This window comes from Musca vetustissima, unplaced genomic scaffold (assembly GCF_032173495.1).
Source record: "Musca vetustissima isolate MV318-11 ecotype Yass unplaced genomic scaffold, APGP_CSIRO_Mvet_v1 utg141295, whole genome shotgun sequence".
In the NCBI taxonomy this organism is placed as follows: domain Eukaryota; kingdom Metazoa; phylum Arthropoda; class Insecta; order Diptera; family Muscidae; genus Musca; species Musca vetustissima.
Genome location: NW_026883324.1, coordinates 16,176 through 35,205, shown reverse-complemented (window position 1 = coordinate 35,205; position 19,030 = coordinate 16,176). Strand labels below are relative to the sequence as shown.

At 35.6% G+C, this 19,030-nt stretch overlaps 1 protein-coding gene across 1 annotated transcript; it reads right to left on the bottom strand.

Annotated features, from left to right (window-relative positions):
• Positions 1-567: 567 nt before the first annotated feature.
• Positions 568-1,128, bottom strand: LOC133330197 (uncharacterized). The gene has a single exon (XM_061538661.1). The coding sequence runs from the start codon at positions 1,126-1,128 to the stop codon at positions 568-570; it is 561 nt and encodes a 186-aa protein (XP_061394645.1).
• Positions 1,129-19,030: the final 17,902 nt, after the last annotated feature.

Below are 19,030 nucleotides of genomic sequence, written 5' to 3'. Positions count from 1 at the left end.
CTGGTGTTTGAAAATATTTATGTGCGTTTAAACAAAAATATTTGAAGCGGATTATTAAAAAGAATTGAATGCATAACCGTCACAAAATGTAAGGAAAGAGAAATAAGTGCGCACAAGTTCCGCAGAATATGGGTGTCATGTTCACAGGATTCGACCAAAGGTTAAGTTGGTCTATGGTCTCGCGTTCATCAGTAACCCTAATATTCGGCATTTTGAGCATTCTGAGTTGCTATCAAAAATTCCATTCAAAATAATTGGAATTAAGTATTCCAGGTGCCAATTTGGTTTCGAAATATCCTTGGAACACAATGGTGTAATATGTCCACATTTTTGTTATATCTTACTCTCTATAAAAATTCTATCTTTTGTAAATGTCAATATTCCTATGAGAGAGGATGCAAAATATTCATGTAAACCCACCTGAGATAAAAACAAAGATTTTTATATAAAAATATAATGCAAAGATTTATTAAAACTATTAAAGAAAATATAACACAATGTTGAAATTAATGAACATGTATCAATGGCATTTGGGATCAGAATATCCTTATAATGTTCTGCTGACTTTTACCAAGAACCTCTGCCACCACCATGTTTGTTGGCCCATGGGTTGCCACCGCCCTGTTTGTATCCCCAACCACCATGATTGCCACCAAAACCGCCATTGTTGCCACCACCATGACCTCCGAAACCTCCATTGTTTCCACCATGACCGCCATAACCTCCATTGGATCCACCATGACCACTATAACCTCCACTGGATCCACCATGACCTCCAAAACCACCAAATCCTCCGCCTCCACCACCGCCATTATATCCACCAAAACCACCAGAGCCACCATGTTTACCAGCGAAGCCGCCTCTACCTCCTCCACCATTTCCAAAACCACCTTGTTTATTTGCCCAAGGATTTGAGCCAAAACCGCCACCATATGAGGCACCTCCACTTTGTTTATTCGCCCAAGGATTATTGGAGCCAACGCCACCATAACCACCTCTGCTACCACCACCACCATAACCACCTTGTTTATTGGCCCATTGGTTACCACCGCCAAAGCCTCCTCCACCACCTCCTGCCGATACGGTTACAACCAAAATTACCGCAATTAAAAATACAGTTAAACGCATCTTGATGTTCCTTTCCAGATAGACAATCTCTCTTGAAAATGCAGTTAACAATTACAAAGGTGCACTGTGCCATTGAAGATCTAATCAATGGTCTTTATATATGAATTTAATCAAGATATTTTTTTTTTTTTCAAATTGATGCTGTTGTTGCTGTCGTTACTTGCAAAACATTTCCCTTTTCGACGACGAGGTAGTAATTAATTTTGTCTTCCTCTCTGCTTACTTTCAAATATACCTTTCAACTTAGAATCTGAGTGGTTCTATGTTAAATGTATATTATAAGTCGTCCATCCACGTTTTTCCATTTATATGGCATAATTACATATTTCCTAATATTTCAATTGGCCACCCAAACATGAACATGTAAAATGCACTTAATCTTTCTACTAACAGGGTGACCCAAGTGATTCGATTTTATGAAACAATATTCAAATTGTTTGCCATCGCCGATTTTTAATTTTTATATATAGTTAAGATATTGAAACTACAGAATCCCAAAGGCCAGGCCGATTTATTTACTAGCCTTTAGGTTGAAAATAGTTTACAATCCAAATACAAATGGATTCTGCAGGGGTATTATTCACTTTGATTGAGGACCATCAAAACAAACTTAAACGTTGCGGTTCTTTATATGTGAGGCTATCTCATAATAATGACTTAAATTAAATATAGAGGGTTTTTACTCACCAAGAATGCCGAAAGCCAAATTGGTGGTGGAAAATGCAACCAAAGCCTGAAAACTCCCAAGGCTATGTGAAAGCCTGTTGACCTATTGAAAATTTTCTGAAAAAAAATAAATTGTTTGCCACTAAGAACCCGTAATACTTAATAACAACCACCTAGTTTTGAAAATACGACTAAATGTTCAAAATGGGAGCTACACCAAAATGTGGGTCTACATTAAAAGTTTTTCTACGGAAAAGTTTTTTTAGCACTTAGAAACCGGTATGCCAAATTAAATCCACCACCTTAGGCTTCGAATTACCTAAACAGTCAGCGGGACCAAGTCTCGTGAATACGGCATTATTTTGGGTAAACCTCACGCATAAACAGAATAGAAAAGAAGTGTGAATGGAGTTAAGTTCGGCCGGGCCGAACTATGGATACCCTCCATCATAGGTATACTAATAGTTACTCGAAATGAAGATATAGGGAACATAGCAAAAAATATATCTATACCACCAATTGTATCCAGCGAATGTACACCAAATACGAATTTCAGCAATTTTTAATGAATATTTTTCCTAAAATAGCAAAACCCCAAAATGTGGAGAGATTTTGACGACGCATGTTAGAGTGGGACATGTGTATAAAATCCCTAAAATACTGCAATTTAGAGGGCAACGTTATATGAGGCGATCGTCATATGAAAATTGTCACTGAGGGGAAAAATTTGTATGCGTACGTCCCTGGAGGCTATACCTAAATCGGGATCAATATTGATTACATTGTGTAGGAATTATCGAATATTTGGAGGTATCATTATATGATACCTCCTTCATGCTAAATATTAAAAAATACCGAAAATCCGTAGGTATCATTTGCGACGGATATAGTTCGTTCTCGAACCTGACGTTCCAGTTTATTATCTCGATATCTTTCGAAGGTAGAATGATAACAACAGATGGCTAAATCGTCTTAGAATTCCATACTTTTGCGCCCAAGAACCCACGAATACCGAAAAGTGGAGGGTACCCTTATATAGGGGCTATCCTAAAAAATTACTTACTTACTTAGCTGGCTTGTTACAGAACGTTTGTTCCATATGCCGTGCTTAAAAAAGATTTCCAAGCGCGTCTGTCTTGTGCGCATCTCATCCAATTTGAAAGACTATGTTCCAAAATGTTTTTTTTTCTACTTGGTATTTCCATCTGATTCGTGGCCTTCTCCTTCTACGGGAACCATCAGAAGGCTCCCTTTTATATGCCTTTTGAGCTGCCTCATCTGCTTGCGCAAGTACCCATGCTTCAGATCCATATAACAGCACGAGTAGTATCGGCGTCTTGTAAAGTGTGAGTTTGGTCTGGCGGGTGGTGGCCTTGTTTCTAAACTGCTTACTTAGACCATAGTGGCATCTGTTGGCCATCACAATCCTTCTCTAAATTTCAAAACTGATGTCATTCGTTTTATTTATGGCGGTACCAAGGTATATAAAATCTTTAACTACATCGAAGCTGTAGTTCTCAAGTTCCACAGATAGTCCGAGTCTACTGGACGTCTTGCGCGTTGATACCATCAGCTTGGTCTTCTCGCTGTTTACAGTCAGACCCACTTTGGCAGACTCCTTCTCAATTTGTTCAAAGGTGGCTGTTATCGCTCGCAATGTTGACCTTGTGCCACTTAAAGTTATCCTGCATAGCCGATATAATTTTTTATATTTTTTTATTTGAATTTGGTACTTATTAAGAACTCAACAAGCTAATTTACAGCCAACCGGTCGCAAAATAGATCAAAACCTCCAAAATACTGAAAATTGGTGGGTACGGTTATATGGGAGCTGTCTGGTTGGCTTTTGGACATATATATATAATTTTTAAAAAATTTGGAACGTAATAATAATCCAATGTAGCATTTTTCAGCGACTACAAAAAACCAGTAAGGAAAGTAGTAAAGTCGGACGGGGCCGACTATATGATACCCTTCACCACTTTGGGCATATTCAACCGATGAATCATAACAGACGTCGAATTTTTGAAGGACCACTAACATGAAAATCGATCCATAAACATGCCATTCTGGAACCTATACTAAATTTTTCATTTGGTCAGATATAGAAGCTATATCTAAATCTGAACCGATTTCAGGAAACTTAACACACATATAGACCTAATTCATTACGCTGTGCCAAATTTAGTGCAAACCGAAAGATATTAAGGGACTTTGGTGCACCATTTACATTAAATCGGACGAAAATATATATGGGAGCTATATCTAAATCCGAACCGATTTTCAGGAAACTTAACACACAAAATTCTAGACAGAATTCATTACGCTAAGCCAAATTTAGTGCAAATCGAGAGATATATAGGGACTTTTGTGCACAATTTACCTTAAATCGGACGAAAATATATATGAGATCTATATCTAAATCTGAACCGATTTCCAGGAAACTTAACACACATCATTCTAGAGATAATTCATTACGCTGTGCCAAATTTCGTGCAAATCGAAATATATATAGGGACTTTGGTGCACCATTTTCATTAAATCGGACGAAAATATATATGAGAGCTTTATATAAATCTGAACCGATTTTCACGAAACTTAGACCTTTTTTGTCAAATCGACTCAAAAAGTGATTCTATGCATATTCTCACACGGAACCATGTGTCTATCTCGTTTCCTTTTGCCTGTTACAAACATATGCACTAAGACATAATACCATGTACCTTAGTGTGGTGAAGGGTATAAATAGAATTTGGTTGAAGAACCTAAAAATACCGAAAATTGGGGGGTACCCTTATATTGGGGATACCAGAAAAAATTGATCAATATTTATAATTTACAGTGGAGAGATTGGCTACCTAATAAGAACAATCAATTCGGTCGAAAAATACGATCAGAACCCCCAAAATACCAAAAATTTGGAAGTACCGTTATATGGGGACTACCAGGAAACCTGGACCTATATTTATAATTTTTAATGGAGTAATTTGGTACCCAATAAGAACCCAATGTACAAAATTTCAGAGAATTCAGTTATAAAACGAGACAATGAACCCGAAAATACCGAAAATTGGGGGTACCCTTGGGGGCTATCCGAAAAAAGGACCTTTATTTATAATTTTTGGTAGGGATATTTGCTACCCAATAAGAACTCAAAGTACCAAATTTCAGCGAATTCAGTTAAAAAACGCGCTCAAGAACCTCAAAATACCGAAAATTGGGGGTACCCTTGGGGGCTATCCGAAAAAAGGACCTTTATTTATAATTTTTGGTAGGGATATTTGCTACCCAATAAGAACTCAAAGTACCAAATTTCAGCGAATTCAGTTAAAAAACGCGCTCAAGAACCTTAAAATACCGAAAATTTTGGGGTACCCTTATATGGGAGCTATCCGAAAAAAGGGACCTTTATTTATAATATTTGGTAGGGAGATTTGCTACCCAATAAGAACTCAAAGTACAAAATTTCAGCGAATTCAGTTAAAAAACGCGCTCAAGAACCTCAAAATACCGAAAATTTTGGGGTACCCTTATATGGGAGCTATGCCTAAACGTGGACCGATTTTCTCAAATTTCAATAGGGTTCGTCCTTGGGCCAATTAAGAGACCTGTGCCAAATTTCATCCAATTCGGATCATAAATGCGAACTGTACTTTGTTTACAATTTAACATGGACAGACGGACGGACGGACGGACAGACGGACATGCGTAAATCGACTCAGAAAGTGATTCTATGCATATTCTCAAAAGGATCCATGGGTCTATCTCGATTATTTTTGCCTGTTACAAACATATGCACAAAGACATAATACCCTGTACCACAGTGTGGTGAAGGGTATAATTATTTTATTATATAAAAGCGAACGAAATTACAATAAGATACTGGTAATCTGACAATTGATTTCTGTAATCAATCCGAGTTACCATTTTTTCAGGACTATGGGCGTTTTTATTAGTTTAAATATTTATTCATTTAGTTATCATTTAAATAGCATTATGTTTTTACTAAAAACTAAACGTATTCATTTTCAAAATATTTACTTTAAATAAAATGTGTACAAATTTCACTAAAATATGTAAAGTTTTGTTTGATCTCTTTATTGAAGGCGTCGATCAAAACTAAGAAAACCCTTCATGGCTCATAATTCTAACTGTAATTTCGTGGCATGCTACGGTTTAAATAAAAATACTCATAAACCAGTGCACATGGCAGTACAGTCGAACGGGGCTGAACATATTGTAACTACCACGAAAATCTAACTTTCTAGGTTCTATATTCTGAGCCTGTGCGAAATTTGAACCATCTTGAACTATGATAGGTTAACAGATTCACTTTCTAGCGCTGAAATATTTTCCAAATCATGTTTTCTCGAGGTGAAAATTTACGCCATAAAATAAAAATTTGGTCATTTTAGGAATATTGACCGATTCCCTTCACCGTATAAAATATGTGATGTTCAGCATACAAACTCTTGGGGCTGTAAAAAGCTACAATACCCTGTCTACATATCCAGATTCTGTAATGCAGTCCGGATTAGCGAGTTTTAGCGACTTTTTTTTCGTGAAATACATTTTGCTACACCCTGTATAATCTCGTCACGGTGATGAACATCATACAACATCTGCATCATGATTTAACAATTAATATATTTTATGATCTGTTAATATGGATTTGTAATTAATGACTAATGAAGAGATTTTTTTTTCAAATTTTTAAATAATTAATACATTGTTGTTGGTTTTAGTTTTATGCGCCAACAACCATATTCGTGAGAAGTGTTTAGCGAACTAAAACAATTAATTAAATCTTAATTAATGGAAATTACACTTAAACTACAATAAAAATTACAAGATTTCATTAAATACTCGATAATATGGGGAAATTAAATACAACATAAATTAAAATTAGGAAAGTGTGGTGGTATAAAAATTTTAAACTACGGTTACAGAATTTGCATAAAATGATTTATATTTTATTATTTCAATTTGTAATTCAATGTAATAAAGTACTAAACGTATTATTGGAAATATGTTTGCCAATTGCTTATGCAAAATCCAAACGGATTTTCAAACATCACATGTAATTTAATTATATATCCAAACAGTAGTTTATATAATAAATTTAGGTCCAAATAAAAACACACATCATTTACTTTAAATTATAATGTAGTATACAAATGAATATTTAATGTAATAAAAAAAATTAAATACTTTTCTGAGTTAAGTTAAACATCATTGAGACCTATTTTATGACTAGTCATCTTCATGATCATCGTTATCTGCTGCATCATGAAATCATAAAAGTGTTCATAAATAAACTGCTTCACATTGAATTAAAATCTTTTTGTTTTGCATTTGCATTTAGTTCCTGTTTAGTGGAAGTGATGCAAATGTGGTATAGGTTGGTAATGTGGTATAGTCACTTTTTTTGTAAACTGAAAATTTTAGAATAACTGAAACATGTTCTATAGTTTGCTGTTCTCAAAAAAATAAGATAGCAATGACCTGTTTAATTTATTTAAATCACGTTGAGAATCAGTACCAAAAATAAAATTTTTCATGAAATTGACTTTTTTTCGGTTGAAGTTTAAAAATAATTTTTTGTTTTACGGATGTACTTTAATCGTTATTACTAAAGCATTAAAATAATCAGTATGAACTAAAAATCAAATAATATGCGCGATTGCACCACATAATCACCAATTTGGAAAAAATTAGACATTTCTTCAGTAAACACAAGTGTAGGTAATGTGGTATACCTTGATTCTGCATGAAAAAAGGCCAGCACTAGACAAAATCTCATTACTATGTGAAACATTTGTACTCTACGAGAGTCTACAATGAATCACAAGGATGAAAAACAAAGGCTATGAGTTTTAACAACTTCTCCATAAAAAAATTTAATATTGACATGTGTAGACATTATTATATAATAAAAATTTAAGTTCCACTCAACGTATCCGATAAAAATCTTAACAGACATAAATCTCGAGCTAATTCGCATTCATTAAAAACAATAAATTATATAAGATATCAATTGGAAGTGAAAATTATAATATACTACATTAACATCATGTGGTATACCACATTACCTGCACTTTTTTTAAAATCACTTTTTATGGGATTTCTAATATTTTCTCAAATATCTCTTAAATTGTTAGAATAATATTATTTTCAAATTGATACATGGAAAGACAACACATGTAGCATGTTAAGTGCAAAATTTCAATTTAATCGGATAAAAAATAAAAATTTGGCAATCTAAAAACAAATGGGTATACCACATTTGCATCACCTCCTATAGTCTTCTGTGCAAAACTAAAAAAGTAGTTAAATAAAATTAACCTTGAAATAAGTGGATTACCACAGATGCTACCCACAATGAAGTCATGCGCTAAGTAGACAACTTGTATCAATTTTTATGGTCATTTAGTTAAATTAATTTGTGTTTGTGTGTGTATGTTGAAGTGAAAGGATGATTCTACTATTAATTGATTTTTTCTCACATTAGATCATTGAGTATCTACAGAGGAAAATTATCTGAATATGCTTAAAATTATTTCAATATTTGGCAAGTATTTGTAAAATGTATCATAGAGATGACTTTCACAGCATACATTTGTGTAAAGTCTTTATAACCGGGTCTCTAATTTGGTAGTTCATTTTCCCCGATAATAATAACATCCTGGCAAATAAAAACCGTTTGTACTTCATCGAAATAATCATTTCCTACCCTATAAAGTAAGCATTTCCGTCCGTCTGCATGTTGTAATTACTCTAACCTCTGAACGAATTAAGATAGATTGCCAACATTTCGCATAGAATTGTCTTTTGTCTGCATGCAGGTCAAGTTCATAGGTGGGCTATATAGGTCCGCGTTTAGGCATAGCTCTCATATAAAGGTACCCCATAATTTTCGATATTTTGGGCTTCGTATCGTATTTTTGATCGATTGGGCTATATTTTAGTACTTGAGTTCTTATTGGGTTGCATTTATCTCCAATAAAAATTATAAATATAGGATAATTTTTCCGAGTAGACCCCATATAAGAGTACCCCACAAATTTCGACATTTTGGAGTTCTTGAACGCGTTTTTTAACGGAATTCGCTGTAATCTGGTATTTTGTAACAAATTTCACAGAAAAGACAAACTTATTATTATTATTATTTTTATCCCCCAATTTTCGGTATTTTGGGATTTCTGAGCACGTTTTTGAACCGAATTCACTGAAATTTGATACATTGAGTTATTATTGGGTACTAAATTTTCCCACTAAAAATTCTAAATATAGATCAACTTTTTCTGGTAGCTCACATATAACGGTACACCTAATTTTCTGAATTTTTAGGTCTTCGAGCATGTTTTTCAACCGAATTCGCTGTAATTTGGCTGTTTGTGTTCTTATTGGAAACCAAATATCCCCAATAAAAATTATAAATATAGGTGGGGGGTTTCAAAAGTATGAAATTCTAAGACAAATTAACCGATTTATCCATCTGTGTTAAATCATTCAACCTTCGGAAGATATCGAGATAAAACCAGTAAGGAAAGTAGTAAAGTCGGACTGGGCCGACTATATGATACCCTTCACCACTTTGGGTATATTCTACATATGTATCCTAACACCCGATTTCAGGGTAACTTGCTAGAGACTAATTTGTATTACATCAGTACGTTGTCCAAATCGGCCTAGCTATGGATCTTTTTAGAAGCTTAGCAACATCATTCTAGCCTTAATTTAGTACGCTATGACAAATTTCGTGCAAATCGAATGTTTTTCAGAGACTTTTGGTGCACCAATTACATAAAATCGGGTGAAAATATATATATGGGAGCTATATCTAAATCTGAACCGATTTTCACGAAACTTAACACACATAATTCTAGACCTAATTAATTACGCTGTGCCACATTTCGTGCAAATCGAATGATATATATGGACATGGGTACACCATTTACATTAAATCGGGCGAAAATATATATGGGAGCTATATCTAAATCTGGACCGATTTTTCCCAATTTCAATAGGGTTCGTCCTTGGGCCAAAGTGTGACCTATGCCAAATTTCATCCAAATCGGATCATAAATGCGACCTGTACTTTGTTCACAAAAATACATGGACAGACAGACGGACGGACATGCATAAATCGACCATGCATATTCTAAACAGGACCCATGTGTCTACCTCGTTTCCATTTGCCTGTTACAAACATATGCACAAAGACATAATACCCTGCACCACAGTGTGGTGAATATAATGATACCTACTCATTTTCGGTATTTTTATACCCTTCACCACACTGTGGTACAGGGTATTATGTATTTGTGCATATGTTTGTAACAGGCAAAAATAATCGAGATAGACCCATGGTTCCTTTTGAGAATATGCGTAGAATCACTTTCTGAGTCGATTTACGCATGTCCGTCTATCCATGCATGTATTTTTGTGAACAAAGTATAGGTCGCATTTATGACCCGATTTGGATGAAATTTGGCATAGGTCACTTATTTGGCCCAAGGACGAACCCTATTGAAATTGGGAAACATCGGTTAAGATTTAGATATAGCTCCCATATATATTTTCGTCCGATTTTATGTAAATGGTGCACCAAAGTCCCTTTATATCTTTCGATTTGCACTAAATTTGGCACAGCGTAATGAATTAGGCCGTCTGTCCGTCCATGTATTTTTGTTAACAAAGTACAGGTCGCATTTATGATACGATTTGGATGAAATTTGGCATAGGTCACTTAATTGGCCCAAGGACGAACCCTATTGAAAGTGGGAAAAATCGGTTCAGATTTAGATATAGCTCCCATATATATTTTCGTCCGATTTATGGTAAATGGTGCACCAAAGTCCCTATATATCTTTCGATTTGCATGAAATTTGGCATGGCGTAATGAATTAGGTCTAGAATGATGTGTGTTAAGTTTCCTGAAAATCCGTTCAGATTTAGATATAGCTCCCATATATATCATCGTCCGATTTAAGGTAAATAGTGTACCAAAGTCCCTATATATCTTTCGATTTGCATTAAATTTGGTATAGCCTACTGAATGAAGTCTAGAATGATGTGTGTTAAGTTTCCTGAAAATCGGTTCAGATTTAGATAAAGCTCCCATATATATCATCGTCCGATTTAAGGTAAATAGTGTACCAAGGTCCCTATATATCTGTTTATTTGCCCGAAATTTGGCATAGTGAAATGCATTAGGTCTAGAATGATGTATGTTAATCGGTTCAGATTTAGATATAGCTCCCATATATATACTCGTCCGATTTAAGGTAAATGGTGTACCAAAGTCCCTATATATCTTTCGATTTGCAAGAAATTGGGCATAGCGAACTTAATTAAGTCTAGAATAGTGCACGTTAAGCTTCGTGAAAATCGGTTTGGATTTACATATAGCTCCTATATAAATTTTCGTCCGATTAAATGTAAGTGATGTACTTAAGTCCCTATACATATTTCGATTTGTACAAAATTTGGCATAGAATACTGAAATGAGTCTGGAGTGATGTGTGTAAAGTTTCCTGAAAATTGGTTCAGATTTATATATAGCTCCTATATATTTTTTCTTCCGATTTTATGTAAATTGTGCCCTAAAGACCCCACGTTTGTCCGATTGCCATACAATTTTGGACGATAAAATGTACTTAATATAATTTAACCTCTGCCTTTCTCATTGAAATCGGTTCAGATTTTATATAGCTTCTACATATATATTTTGGTCCGATTTTACACAAAATTGACACAAATTTTGCAAAACGTACTAAAGTTTTGAAATGTGGAATGTTTTGAACTCGATTCAGATTTGGATAGAGCTTCTATAAATATTTTCTCCCGATTTTAAGTAATTTTGTCCCGTTGTAAGAAGCAACCCTATATGTGAATAAATGAAAAATTTAGTATAGTTTGGAGAATTCGACGTCTGTTAGCATTCATCTGTTGAATATACCCAAAGTGGTAAAGGATATCATATAGTCGGCCCCGCCCGACTTTACTGCTTCCCTTACTGGTTTATATTTGGCGTGAAGAAAGGTATTGTGATGCAAAAATGCTAGTTTCGAAATTGAGCTATATCAATCCTCAATTACGCATAGCACCTCATATAATGATAGCTCCAAATGTTCGGTAATTTCTACACGATGTAATCAATATTTGTCCCACTTTAAAAATTGCTTCAAGGTACATTCCGTAAAACTGTAATGATAACTTTCACCTTTGGAATATCGTTCCTACCACAAATTGTCCCAATTTTTCGTATAGCCCTAATATACTGGCGCCCCCATTATTCGGTATTTTGGGTTTGGGCACGTTCGGGTTTGGGCACGTTGTTCAACCTAATAAACTGTAATCTGGTATTTTGAGTTCTCGCAAGGTAGAAAATCGTTTTAATAAAAATGACGAATTTTGGTCCACTTTTAGGGCTAGCCTCCATATTTCGGTTTTTGGACAGAGCAGTATTTGGTTTTGACCTCATTTTCCATTGCAGTGGCTGTAAAATTATTATTATTATTTTTTTTGTTGGAAAATTGGTCCAGAGTATCCGGTTTGGGAGAAACCGTTTATTATGGGGCTACATCAAAACTTGGAACCAAGGACCCCATTTCCCATACCAGAAGTTTTATTGATATAAAACCCAAATTTGGCCATCTATGTCAAGTGGTTCGCCAGTTAATGAGCTTATACCCAATCTTAGGTTAAACACATAAAATAGGGGTACCTTTGAATGGGTGCTACGCGGACCTACATCAATAAATTTTTTCATGCGTATTTAGTACCCAAAGAGAACTCTCTGTGCGACATTATAGTCAATTTGGTCGTAAAATGTGTCTAATAGGCAAAAATTACCTTAAATCGAGAGGTAAGGGGTCTATATCAAAACTTGGACACAGGGACTTCATTTCGCATACCAGTATTAATATAAAAACTATCTGAGCCAAATTTTGGCCGCCTATGCCTATGTCAATTTGTTCGCCATGAATATTTGATAACCATAGATAACTCTTTTTTGCCAAATTTCAGCCAATTTGATCGTAAAATGTGTCTAAAAAAGGAAAATTACTTAAATCGGAAGGCTATATCAAAACTTGGACCCAGAGACTCAATTTCCCATACCAATATTCGCTCTGACATTGAAAACATGTGAGCCAAATTTTGGCCGCCTATGTCAATTTGTTCGTCAGTTTATGAGTTTGTCCAAACTTGTCCAAAATCAAACAGTAGCCGATATTGCGGGGTGTCTTGCTACCCCAAAAAGAAGACCGAGTTATGTAAATTTTATTAGAGTGACTTTGTACAAAATTGGAATCCAAAATATGAAACTAAAATCATTTCGCTTAAAAAAGTGGGGTTACCTTTTTATGGAGGCTACCCGAAATAGTTGTCAAATATTGACAACTTTTAGTGTGGATATTTGGTACCCATTGAGAACACCAAGTACTTAATTATTACAAATTCCATTGAAAAATGCTATGAAAAGCACCAACATACCGAAAATTGGGTGAGTGCCATTATATAGAGACCATGCCTTAACTTCAACCAATACAGCCCATCTTCAAGCTCATCGTGAATGGTATCATATAACCGGAATGTCAGATTTTGTTTAATATCCTTTCTGGTTTTTTGTTATTTTGCTGACATATAAATGAAACGCCTCAAATTTATACAACACAGAACATTCTTATTTAAAATTTTAACAAATATTGTCACAATTTTCTGCTTTAACAATATTTTATTACAACACAAAGTATGAACGAAAATAATAATCACCAAATTATCGAAGTAGGTTATTTTTTTAAATACAAAATCTGTTCCATATTTCATAAAAACACAATTCCAAATAGCAACAACCAAATCACCACCAGCCACTTCCTCTGCTAATATAACCACCATTCCAGCCACCATTATTCCAACCGCCATGGCCACCAGACCAACCTCCATGACCACCAGACCATCCACCATTCCAGCCGCCACCGCCGCCACCACCAACACGTATTACTTTAATTACTTTGGGATATGAAGTGTAGCCACCATTCCATCCCGAATTCCAACCATTATTCCAGCCACCATGGATGATGCCGGCCGAAGCTGCAGCCACCAATGCACACAAAATCAATAAAACTTTCATTGTAAAATTGTTGTTGTTTTTGTAGTTTGTCAAAAGTTACAAATTCCTTCCTGGGGAGTGTCTTCGTTGTAGGCTGGTCAAAAACTCACTGACTGACTGTGCCTATAGTCAAAAATGCTGCAACTATTTATACAAGTGTCATCATTCGCATATTCCGACTTTAAAGCATTCAATTTCGTAAAACCTACAAAAATGTCAAATCAGTCAACGTCATTATACCAACAATAAACAAAACAACAAAAACAAAAATACATATTTAGATTTGCAGACCAATAAGACGCACAGTTTCAGTTGCAACATCATGTTATAGTTGTTGTTGGTGGAGCCTTTGTTGCATTGCCAGACTTTTGTTGGAGATGACTCAAAAGCCGACACATAGACTTTTTTCTTATAAATCCCAACTAAAAAGAAGAACACAAAACTTGTTTTAGTTGTAATCACTCTGGTTTCAACGCAAAATCTTCTGACAGCCACAAAAAGTAGTGACCATGGTCAACAAGTCATTACCAGAAGTTTATCATCGGCAATGTTCCGCAAATCATAGGCTAGCACCGGAGTTGTTTCAAAAAAACGAAATGTAGGAAATATATTTTGTGTGTGGCGTGTTCGAAAGGTCACACCAAAGATCACATAACAGTTTTGTATACCCTACGAATTGTGTGCAACGAATTAGAAACAAAAAAGTGTCAGTAATAAATAAGCTAATTTTTAGTAAAAAAATAAAATCGTAAAATTTTTGAAAATGGAATCCTCAGGTCACTCTTTTTGGTATATCTCTACAAAAATGTTTAAATTTAAAAAAAAGTAAATTTTATATGGGGTCAAGACAATATTCGATACCTTCTAAATTAACCAAAGGGAGTTTGTATGTCTCGTATAGGTGGCGTACCCTTGTCGAGGTTATGGGGAATGGTGGATGACCACACGTGTCTATTAAAATCTGTTTAACCTGGAAGTATTGGATCAAAATGTTGTTATGGTGGTTTTCACTTAAAAGGAAAAATATGAATAATTTAACGGTGCAGAACCTAAATAACTCAGTACCGACAGATATCGTTGATCTGCCCACCCCGTCGCCCCGCGATCTCCTACAATGTCATGGTGTCTTGGCATCAGGCACGCATCCAACGAGCAAAAATGGATGTGAGCTTAAGACTAATGCAACCGGAGAAGATGATAAAGGTAGTCAGCAAGTAGATCACAACAATTAAATATCAGTTATATGGGCACAATGGTAAAAACTGGCCAGGATGAACGGGAAGAATAAATAAACATCACCATGGAAGAGGTGTGCAAACATGTAAAAGATCTTATCTTCTGCTGATATAAAGAGAATGAAGAACCATACGAACGAAGATTCGTCTTCCCAAGGGGGAAGATGGCAGCAACAATTTATAAGAAGCCGCCTGCTTATGCATATGGCCAGGATGGGCTATAGAAAGTTTATAGTGTTTATAGAACTTTGTGTTCCGGAAATAAAAAAGAAGAAGATAAGATCTTGGAAAATCCGCTGCAAAAGAAAACCCTTTCGATCTGGATAGCTTGGAATTCAAAGGGAACTAACTATTCAGGATAACATGAACTGGGTCAGAAATTAAATTCGGAAAGGACCTCTCGGAACCCTACAACACCGAACAAGGATTCAGACAAGGTGATATTTTGTGGTGTGACTTGTTTAACATCCTGCTGGAAAAGGTCATACGAGATGTGAACAGAAGTGGCACTCTGTACACCAAACAGCATATGTTACTCGTCTACGCCGACGATATCGACAAATGGGTCGAACATTGCGAACGGTAACAGCCACCTTTGAACGAATCGAGAAGGAGTCTGCCAAAGTGAGACTGGCAGTGAATGGCGAAAATACCAAGCTAGTGTTATCAACGCGAAAGATGTCCGGTAGAGTCGGACCAGCTGTAGAACTTGAACGATTTTATATACCTAATTAAAGAAATATAAACAAAACTAATAACATCAGCTTTGAAATCCGAAGGAGAAAAGTGTTGGCCAACAGATATTACTATGGTCTGAGTAGGCAGCTCAAAAGCAAGGCCATAAATTGCCAGGCCAAACTCACACTCTACAAGACATTGATATTACCAGTGCTGTTGTATGGATCTGAAGCATGGGTACTTGCGCAAGCAGATGAGGCAGCTCTTGGAGTGTTTGAGAGAAAAATTCTCCGGAAGATCTTTGGCGATGGTGAATATCTCCGTCGAATGAACCATGAGTTGCACCATCTATTCTCTGACATCGACATAGTCAGACGTATCGAGCTGCAGCGACTACGTTGGCTAGGCCATGTTGTGAGAATCGATGAAGATGCCCCAGCTCAAAAGGTATATAAAAGTGATGGCCAAGTGATGGTTCACGCTGTAGGGGAAGGCCACGAATCCGAGGGAAAGATCAAGTAGAAGACAACATCTCTGAAGAATACGAGGGAAAGATCAAGTAGAAGACAACATCTCTGAAGATGACGCGCTTGGAAATCTTTTTTAAGCTCGGATTAAGCCAGCTAAGTAAGTAAGTAGGTTCATGTTTTGACATAACATCCCGCTCCATTTTTTGCATCCACATTTTCCCACCAATGAAGATATTTCTATGTAGAAAGTTATAAATATAGTTCACGTTTTGCCATAGCTAAATATCCTAGCCTATTTCCTGTATTGCTAAGGTTTTAACCGCATCTTCGCAATAAAGTGGTCCTTATTTTGTATTTCGGGATTATGGAAACAGATATTTCTATTTCGGGAATTTTGTGCGATTTAGCCTAAGATACTATAATTTGGCATTTTCATGTTCTTGTTTAAGGGAACCCCCCCCCCCCCCCATTCGCGATTTTATTTTTTCAAGATTTTCAATGGGCTGGTAAATCAATACCAATGCTTGTTAAGGTTTGTAACTTTGCACATATATAATTGAAGATTTAAAAGAGAAGAAAAATAATTTACAAAAAAATTTTGTTATTGTTTTGTTGTTGTTTTTTGTAATTAAAGAAAAGTCCTTATTTTTGATGGCGGGCATGATAACTCCTCACTGGAACATCGAATCCTCACTGGAACATCGAATCCAATGGTGTTAGAAAGAGTACATGTCTGACTCTCGTATGAACTAGGATTATTGACTTCGCTCTAAAATTAAGAAAATGGTGGCCCTTTGAAAAAATATTTTTGAAAAATCGCGGATTTTTTACCAAAAACCAAGTTAAAAAATAAGGAAGATCTTCACCGATTGGCATTATCCTAGTTTATACGAGAGCTATACACTCCCAGAGAAACGTTGCAAAATTTGGAACCGATTGGATTATTAGTTTTTGAGTTATCGTGCCCGCCATTCGCAAAAAAATGTTTAGAGAAAAACGCGTTTAAAGTTTGAGAAGCCCTTCAGCCGTCACTTGATGCTGACACAATAAATCGGATATATCTTCAACAGTTCTTGAGATTTTCACTTGTAATTTTGTAGAGACATTCTTTAATCAGTGTAGATTATATTATATAATTATATCAACAAAAATTTTGACCCCGAGAATGGGGGGGTCCCCTTAATAAAACACTTCTTCCCAGACAAGTTTCAATATTTATACCCTTCACCACACTGTGGTACAGGGTATTATGTCTTTGTGCATATGTTTGTAACAGGCAAAAGGAAACGAGATAGACACATGGTTCCTTTTGAGAATATGCATAGAATCACTTTCTAAGTCGATTTATGCATGTCCGTCCGTCTGTCTGTCTGTCCATGTTAAATTGTAAACAAAGTACAGGTCGCATTTATGATCCGAATTGGATGAAATTTGGCATAGGTCACTTATTCGGCCCAAGGACGAACCCTATTGAAATTGGGAAAAATCGGTTCAGATTTAGATATAGCTCCCATATATATATTTAACCGATTTAATGTAAACGGTCCCTATATATCTTTCGATTTGCACAAAATTTGGTACAGCCTAATCATTTAGGTCTAGAATGATGTCTGCCAAGTTTCGTGAAAATAGGTCAAGATTTAGATATAGCTCCCATATATAGTTTCGTCCGATTTCATGTAAATGGTGCACCAAAGTCCCTATATATCCTTCGATTTGCACGAAATTTGGCATAACGTACTTAATTGAGCCTAGAATGATGTCTGCCAAGTTTCGTGAAAATCGGTCCAGATTTAGATATAGCTCCCTTTTATTATAGATTGATTTTAAGTAATTGACGTACTAAGGAACCAATAGGAACAAAACGTTCTGAAATTAGTATAACCTAACCTGTGACAAGTTTGTTTGAAATCGCTCAATATTTGGATAGAGCTTCCATATATATTTTCGCCCGATTTCAAGTAAATTGGGCGTCAAACTCCTCATGTTAGTCAGATTGACATCAAATTTTGCACAACTTACAAAATTGAGCATAGAATTACGTAGTAGCGTTTTCTAGAAGTGCAGACATAGCCCAACGGATGACCTATTTATATTTGTTTGAAGTCGATTGACATACTTTATGGATAGATCTAGGTAGATTCACATTTAGATAAATATCCCATTTTTTTCATCCAATTTTATGTTATAGACCTGTTTAATATACCCATAGTGGTGAAGGGTATCATATAGTCGGCCCCGTCCGACTTTACTACTTTCCTTACTGGTTATTAGATTTTAAATATATACAGAAGTCCCGTCTAATTATACCTTTCACCACACTGGGGTACAGGGTATTATGTCTTTGCGCATATGTTTGTAACAGGCAAAAGGAAACGAGATGAACACATGGTTCCTTTTGAGAATATGCATAGAATCACTTTCTAAGTCGATGCATGTCCGTCCGTCTGTCTGTCCATGTTAAATTGTAAACAAAGTACAGGTCGCATTTATTATTCGAATTGGATGAAATTTGACACAGCTCATTCATTTAGCCCAAGGACGAACCCTATTGAAATTGGGAAAAATCGGTTCAGATTTAGATATAACTACCATATATAAATTTTCGTCCGATTTTATGTAAATGGTGCACCAAAGCCCCTATATATCGTTCGATTTGCACGAAATTTGGCATAACGTACTGAATTGAGCCTAGAGTGACGTCTGTCAAGTTTCGTGAAAGTCGGTCCAGATAT

Bases quoted from the DNA above. Each gene is read 5' to 3' on its own strand.
- LOC133330197 (XM_061538661.1), bottom strand. From the start codon at position 1,128: ATGCGTTTAACTGTATTTTTAATTGCGGTAATTTTGGTTGTAACCGTA.